This window comes from Meleagris gallopavo, chromosome 1 (genome assembly GCF_000146605.3).
Source record: "Meleagris gallopavo isolate NT-WF06-2002-E0010 breed Aviagen turkey brand Nicholas breeding stock chromosome 1, Turkey_5.1, whole genome shotgun sequence".
Taxonomy (NCBI): domain Eukaryota; kingdom Metazoa; phylum Chordata; class Aves; order Galliformes; family Phasianidae; genus Meleagris; species Meleagris gallopavo.
Genome location: NC_015011.2, coordinates 107997539 through 108005759, shown reverse-complemented (window position 1 = coordinate 108005759; position 8221 = coordinate 107997539). Strand labels below are relative to the sequence as shown.

At 41.4% G+C, this 8221-nt stretch overlaps 1 protein-coding gene across 1 annotated transcript; it reads right to left on the bottom strand.

Moving 5' to 3' along the window:
• Positions 1-1365: 1365 nt before the first annotated feature.
• On the bottom strand, positions 1366-8215 carry GATD3A (glutamine amidotransferase like class 1 domain containing 3A). The gene is made up of 7 exons (XM_010724162.3): positions 8040-8215; positions 5659-5711; positions 4768-4881; positions 4339-4458; positions 3486-3578; positions 2994-3150; positions 1366-2370 (listed from the first exon to the last, which is right to left on the bottom strand). Exons 1-7 carry the CDS (start codon positions 8151-8153, stop codon positions 2242-2244), a joined length of 780 nt encoding a protein of 259 aa, XP_010722464.1. The 5' UTR covers positions 8154-8215; the 3' UTR covers positions 1366-2241.
• Positions 8216-8221: the final 6 nt, after the last annotated feature.

Genomic DNA, 8221 nt, shown 5'->3' with positions numbered 1-8221 from the left:
TGTGAGTCCCCTCCAGTTTGGGGCATTCAATGATTCTGCAATTTTAAGAGACAAAAAGAGGCACCACCTGGATGATCCTCTAACTAACTTACAACAACTACATGCGATAGTAGCAATCTCTTCAAAGTATCTTCTCTTTCTCAGCACATCTGAATCTAAGCAAGAGAAAAACAAAGGTTTATGCCACTAAAGAAGCACTCACTGAGTACTGCTGATATGAGAAACCCCACCTTCATACACGCAGCTCTGCTATGGCAAGGGTTGCTCATACAAAGACTTACAGTTCCCAGCAGGAAAAGTTGAGCTCAATTTACATCACTCATACAGATGACAGTGCACAGGCAGCTGCTCTGGAGATTTGAATACTACCTCTGACTTGTGATAATTTCTGATGTTACTGAATTTCTTATAAAATTCCTGGAGATGTGGGAAAGGTAGCAACATTTTTAAAATGTTTTTACATTTTATTTGGAAAAATTCTAAGTTTCTTCAATTCAAATAAAACCTGCAGATTTTCTATGATATTTAGGCCTTCTCCCATGTTCTCCTAAGACTCTCTGTTTAAAACTGACGTATAGGTTTCCACTTGTGTACAAAGTTTATAGAAGAAAGTCTTGATTTGCATTGAGTTACACATGGACAGTGTTTTATACTCTGTTATCTACTAACTACTGAAATTTCCCATAGAATGTGATGCACAAGCTGAACACCAATCACTGTTTCAGAATATGTCCAAAATCCATTTGTGAACCATGTCTGCTGCCATGACGACAGTGCATGATTTCTTAGTAACTGCACTGGAGTCTGTGATCTGTACAAAGGATGTCTATGCAGCCCTCCAAGAAAACAAAGCCTTCGAGGGCAACTTCAGCTCTTCTAAATCCTACCGTGATTTTTAATGACAAAGAACGGATCGTGTGCTAAAATGCTCGAGAAGCAAAAACACATTCTTCATGAACACTCACCAAGCAAACTGATAACGTCAATTCCCAGTTTCATTCCTCCTTTCTTCCCGACAGTAAAAACTATCGCTCCACATCCTTAGTGACTCTTCAGCCAGAGAGAGTATTTCCAATCCAGTCTAAGTTTTGTAGATCTAATTTATGAAACACACAACTATCCCTGAAAGATAGGGGTTTCCTTCAGCATGCCTGTCACATAAAAAGAAGGGTGTCTTTCTGTTTGTGTTAATTTGAGAAATGTTGTTTCATGATGAATAGAAAGGTGGCAAGTGGCTTGGAAGGCGAGGAAGGAGATTTTGGATTCTGTGTATGAAAAATATCTCAAATACGTAAAGGGAACTGAAAAGCAAAAAAACAGCTAGCATATATAAACAAATAATCAGAGGTAGTTATGAAACAAAGATGAAGGATGAGATAAAGGCAGATATTAATTTATTTATACATCATTATTTTAGACATTCAGCGTTCCTTTGGAGAAAGCTTTATTACTCTGAAGCAGGGAAAGTGAGTGTATTTTCAGATTTTTTTCTTCTATTTTGCTAGTTGTGCAACTACTTCAATAAGGATATTACCCTTAAAAATTGTGCGTCGCATCAGCAGATATTTTCTCCTCCCTTTCAAGACCTTTTTAGCTATAATGGGCCAATGGATGAATTTTTCAAGGTGCTAGTACTGTGACAGCTAAGGTCCTGATATTCAGAATGGCTCCTTGGTGAAAACATTCAAGAGGAAAACTTAAATCTTTTAATTAACTTTAAGCCAGCAGTAGGATGTGGAAGATACGGAGACGGTTGGCCCTGGCTTACAGTTCCTAGATACAGATCTGAGCACATCAGCAATGAATTACACGCTAATTCCCCTCTACTACCATTCTTCATCCACTGGATGGATATAGTGGCACTGCATCTGCTGTGTCTCTACAACACATCTTCCTTTCATTTCTGAAAGAAACTTCAGTTGCTTTTTGTTCTCAAGGAAATGACTTGATACTGGTGCACTGTGACGACTGCTGCCAAGCACATCTGCACAGCTCCCTCCAGCTGAAAAAGCTCAAGAGAATGCTCAATGTCCCAGGCCAGATTGTTTGCATAGTGTAAGCCCTTCCACAGGCAGCTCTTTCACAAAAGATGTGCAGCACAGCTGGGAGTCAATCAGCTTCATAAAAGCAATTACCAGACTGTGAACAGGAAAAGCAGATGAAAATACTTCCATTGGTCCATACAGCAGAACTATACCTTCAATTTAAACATTTCTGCTTTTCATATCAGAAGTAGACGTTTTATTTGCCAGTTAATTTTAGCACATTCTTTACCATGGCCCCAATGCCATCAAAGATGTTATGTAATTCTGTTTCACACATAAATGCTGGAGTAGTCACCACTTTGTTTTTGGTATCCACATGAGCTTCGTAAAAAGAAGTTAAGGAAAACACAGCCTGTGACTCACTTGCAAATGCTACCTGCAAAGTAAACCGTCACTGACACAACCTTAGAACTCTATTATCCCATAAACAGACACCTCCGAGTTCAGCTATAAAGACAGCTGCAACCTGTAGCCTGAGATAGTAGAAGCTATATTGCCAGAAACACAAACACTACCAGAGCAATCTGTAGGAATGACATCATCAAGAAACGTAAGAAAACTTATGGAACTTACTGATTGCAATAAAACACCTCTCTCTGAGTACAGTTTGAACACAGCTTTAGCCTTCTGGAAAAGAAAAAAATATGTATCTCAAAGGTAGCTGATGAACTGTATCTCATGCCAGTTTTATGCACAAATTCACTTGGCAATTCTGGTCTGTGTTAGCAGGTGTCCAAAGGAGTTCTCTGGCAATGACTGAGAACTTCAGATTACACAGCTGGGTACAGAAAACAATGTTTTCTAATCACATACCATCTTTCACATGCTATCTGCTACAAACCATATATTCCCTCTAAATTACAGTGTTAGTAGAAAAGCCTGCATGCATTCATTGCCATAGTGACACATTACTAAACTGTTCATGTGGAAATTAACAGGAAAGGATATAGTTACTTCCTTCACACAATGCTTTCCTCCCAGTTCTTTAATGGCTCCTGCAGTTCCAGCATAAGGCCACTTGCCACCTTCCTCCTCTTCATGGCCAACAGTTACTTCAGCACCAGAAAGAACTTTTGCTGCCAACACTGGGGAAATGCAGCAAAGACTACAACAAAGGGAATCACAAAAACAACTTTGTGATGACACTCTTTCAAAACTTGGTCATGACTGGAAAGACCCAAATGGATGCGGTCTTACAAATGTGAAAGGCATACCAAAGCAACATCCACTCAACACTTTCTTAGCCTCTTCTTTCACAAACACCTACACACACACACACACACACACACCTTGAAAAAAAAGCATTTTAAAAATAAGCTACAACTGATAAAGTAAAAAAGCTAGTTTTTTTCTAGCTCCAGCATAAGAGCCACACATTTCTGCAAAACACACTTGGTCTCCACGTGCAAACAAATACCCCTATCTGACCAACATACATACCCAATAGGTTTGCCTGCTTTGTGGAAGTCTTTCAAGACACGTTCAACTTCTCTGTTCACCTTGCAATCTTTCCCATCAACAGCAAACGTAGATCTGCCACAATAAGAAACTTTATATGTACCTTACCATAAATCTACAAATAGGGCTACCTATCTGTCCTGACTCTTGGCTCTTAAGGACAGTACAAACATAATAGTTTCTGAAAAAGTTGAACAATGCTGCAGTTGACCAGCAACACATTAGTCAAAATGATTCACTTCTAAGGTTTTTAGTATGTCACACAGCTACTTATTTAAAATAAACATCTAGATAAAAGAAGCATTAAATTAGCTTTCTAGGATTACTGAGAAGAACAGCAAAATGCTGCCAGAAAAATCCATAAATAAAATAAACCAAATTTCCCAAAGCCAACAAAATAACAAAACAATTAGAATTCCTTCTGGCTAATACATTTTTTCTTTAATTTATTTTCTGAACTATTTATTGTTTTATAGTTACTAACGCAAGAGAATACTTTTTACCACGAAGAAAAAGAAGGATAATACTAGCAGCATCTGAAACTAATGAAATTTTATCTTCTCTTGTCTCAGTCAACCTCAAAAAGAATCACCACAAAGGCAGAGGGAAAAGTACTTCTCAGGCATTATCTAAATTCTCCAGTTCTCACCAATATTGCTAGTGCCATTAAGAATTATAACTGGAAACCATCACAAACAGCATTTACCTCAACAATTTGAATGGAGTTTTCCTCATTAAGTATTAGTTGCACGTGTGTTAAATAAAGCCATTTATTACTCCTTGATTTTACTGTGTGAATTACAAAGAAGGAATCTAATATTTAATCGGCACTCACAAGTTTTTAGCAGCTCCAAATCCACCAGGGAATATCACAGCATCATGGTCCACAGTCGTAAGTTTAGCCAGGTTGATGATTTTGCCACGAGCAATCCTTGCAGATTCCACTAAAACATTCCTTCAAGAACCAGAAATAAAACAACAACATGAATTAAGCATTTGCACACAAAAGAGCATAAGGAAAGTTTTGGCAGAGGAAGGGAGGAAGTGAGAAACGTGGCACTCAATAACTGAAGCTATAGATGCTTTTGATGTATCAGCACCCACCAAAACTATTACTTTTTAATCTCCAGCAAAGCACCAGCTAGCATCAAGCTATTAAAGCCAGCCAGCAAAGGGCTCCCAGTTCAGTTACAGACTGCTACCTCTGAAAAACACCGAAGGTGGAGACCCAGAAGTCACAGGAATCACAGTAACACAACTTTACCTTGACTCAGCTTCAGCTGGTTGCCCCTTACTGTGGTCAACGACGTGCATCTGAGGAACATCTGGAGCATACATCTGAACCTCAGCTCCCCCACGACTAAGGTGTACCAGTATGCTACAAAAAAAGAAACAAAACACGCTGAAAACCTTAGGAGAGAGGATTTATCTATCCTGTACGTCTTGCTAGAAATGTTCTACCTGATTTTGAAAAAAGAGAAAGAATGCATCCTACCAAAGTAGGAGCAGAAGAGGGAGCAAAATCCCTCTGTGTAACACCAAAGTTCAGAGTCGAACAGAAAGTCAGTCTGGAGAATGGGTCAGGAAAGCTACAGACAAGTTTCTTTGCTCGGTGTTCCCCTTCAGGCAACCAGGAACTATACAAACTTCTTTTCTCATTGCAAGTTCCTGGGTGTTATGGAAGAGTCCCACCATTAACGCTAGGAGCACGCTTAATCTAGGTGAAAGATCTCTTATTAAAAAACAGTAAGAGTTAACAATTCAACTTGAGAATTAACATTTAACAGTGTTGAATTTAGCCTCAGGAATGAAAACTCCAGACAATCACGAACTTAACTCTCCACTTTTCTCTGCTGAAATTGATTCTGGAAGCCTGAATTTCTGTTTCTGAAGGAAAAACAGTCTCTAACTCGTTGCTCTGGCACCACCTGCAGTGCTCTGCATCTTTGGACAGGGATCATGTAGCAAGAATGCAATGCGAGCTCCCAGTTATGCTTTGACAAAAGCCTCACAAACCCATGACAGGACTCTGAAAGGAAAACTATACCACATCTTTCAGAGAAAGTTCAACACCAGAGAATGCAGAAATGAATTCAGTGGGGTGCTCTAACGTAAAGCAGACTTATTTTGAGCCCAGTTTCACAAGGTAACTTACGCAGAAGCCTCGTGGATTTCTGTGCCATCGTAGACACCACAGCCAGACAAGACCTGCAACAGGAAAATTAAGTACTTCAAGTGATACAGAAGTTCGTACAGTCCTTCTTAAATTTTAAAAACACAAATGAAATAAATAGGAGAATAGAAATAACTTCAGGACAGGCTTTTTGCCAAGTCAGTCAGCATCACACTATTAGTCCTAGCACTGCCATTTGACATATAGCAGAACTGGCATTCCCTATTTTTAGCTACCCACCCCAGACAGCCAGGACTGAAAGAGAACTAGAGTTTATTTATTTGCTTCTGTACTTGCTCCTCAGAATTTTATAAACTGGCACAGTATCATGAATGCAATGGGTTATTCTGAGTGCCACACATCCAATGTATCATGTGTCATTAAGGTGCAAAACACGTTCTTATCTAGATGCAAATCAAACCCAAGTAGAAGCACACTTATGGCACTTATGACAACCTGTTGCTGCCTTTTGTCTGATGATCCAAATCACCGATTAATAGTTAAATCACTTTCAACCCAATTAGGAAACATTAACTACACTTTATTACCATGGTAATACTACTTTCAGTTTGCTCATAACGCAAAGGAAATGAAAAAGCACAAAGCAATAAGCTGTTCTTGTATGGCTGGAGGGAATCTTTCACAAAGTAGAAGAAAGGAGGAAAAAAAGGAGGAAAAAGGAAAAAGAAGAGGTTGTAAGAACAAACAAAAAATCCAAAGTGCTCTCTGATTCTTGAAAGTACATACACGAACACTTCTGAGTTTTGGTTCCGTTTTCTCCAAGGAAAAAATCCAGTTGAAGCATGTCCATTTCCCCTCTTCCCTTCTGGCTTTACCCTTGTGTTTTTGAAACCTGAAAGCTTTTTTTTTTTTTTTAATTCACAGATACATGAACAGAAACTGTCTTAGTTAGAAACTTGGGATTTGGAGGGGCTTTCAGCTCACCACATCCAGTTCTCTGCTATCAGTCTTGATGTCCCACCACCACTTCACTAGATCAGACCAGTAATGTTTTGTTGTCCATGTTAACTACAGTTTCACTGCTTTGATATTTACAAATGATCTTTACTTTTTACATTTTTATTACATCTTTTGGTGAGCGCAGAATGAATAAACACAAAAGCAACTGTCCTGTACTTATCTTCTGTACACAACACTTGTAAACATTCTTGAAACTCCTTAAAATCTTGGCTTGTATCAAAAATAGTGTTGCCAGCAGGACGAGAGAGGTGATCATCCCTCTGTATTCGGCACTGATGAAGCTGTGCTTCCAGTGCAATTTTGGGCTCTCCATTACAAGAAAGACAGTGAGGCCCTGGAGTGAGCCCAGAGAAAGCCAACAGAGATGTGAGTGGTCTGGAGCACAGAACTTATGGCAAGTGGGTGAAGGAGCAGGATTGTTCAATCTGGAGAAGACGAGGCTCAGGAAAAACATTATTGCTCTCTACAAGCACCTGAAAGGAGGCTGTGGTGCGGTGGGGGTTGACTTCTACTCCCTGGTAACAGCAATGAAAGGGAACAGAGTAGCAGGTTGGATATTAGGAACCACTTCTCAGGACACTATGAGGCAGTGGTACAGGCTGCCCAGGGTGAAGGTGTTCGAGAGCCATATGGATGTGGCACTAAGGGACATGGGCAGTGGGAACGGTGTGATGGGCTGCTGGTTGGACTGGATGATCTTAATGGTCTTCCCAACATCAACAATTCTATGATTCTATACTAAAGCACTGTTCTGCTATGCCAGTATCTTTCTAGAGACTAAAACGACCTTTTACTGTAGTCAGAAGTTTACATCGCTAACGTCAACAATAAAGTTTGCTTCCCGGTCTCTGTTTGAAGGGTGATGGTTTGCTAAAATGTCAGCATTCACACTGAGCTCTCTGTAACGCACAGAATCACAGAATTGCAGGGGGTCAGAAGGAACCTCGGAAACTAATCAAGTCCAAGCTAAAGCAGGTACCCTACAGTAGGTCACACAGATAGGTGTCGAGAGAGGTCTTGAATATCTCTACAGAAAGAGACTCCACAATCTCTCTGTGCAGCCTGTTCCAGTGCTCTGTCATCCTAACTGCAAAGAAGTTCTACGTAAAGAACTCAACTCCAGGCTGCACAGAAGCCCAATTTTACATAAATTCCTACCGTGACCTGGCTCTCTCGGAGGTGCGCTGTTCCAAGCAGCTTTACCGCTCAACTGCAGCTCCTCCCAGCCAGGCCTGAAGGTACGCCGAACCCTCCCACCGTCACCCCCGCACCGAGCCCCGCTGCCCTTTCACCAGCACGGGAACGGGGTCGGATGGACGCTACCAGCGCGCAAACCAATTTCCTCCCCCTGCTGCGCTTCCCTTTTCCCCCGCCTCACTCACCACAGCGACGCGGGCGCCGCGGGGGCGGCGGGCGGAGCAGTGGAAGGAGGCGAAGCCGCAGGGCGCTGCCCGCCGCAGCGCGGAGCACAGTACTGGCCCGCGGACGGGCAGCATAGTCGCGGGAGCTCGGAGCGAGGCCGGAGGGTGACGGAGCGCGGAGCCGCAGCGGGGCAGGCCGCGAG

Bases quoted from the DNA above. Each gene is read 5' to 3' on its own strand.
- GATD3A (XM_010724162.3), bottom strand. From the start codon at position 8,153: ATGCTGCCCGTCCGCGGGCCAGTACTGTGCTCCGCGCTGCGGCGGGCA. The intron at 5,712-8,039 runs GTGAGTGAGGCG...TTCCTGTTGCAG, and splicing joins GCGGCGCCCGCGTCGCTGTG to GTCTTGTCTGGCTGTGGTGT. The intron at 2,371-2,993 runs ATATCCTTTCCT...ACTTCTTTTTAC, and splicing joins ATTGTGTGAAGGAAGTAACT to GAAGCTCATGTGGATACCAA.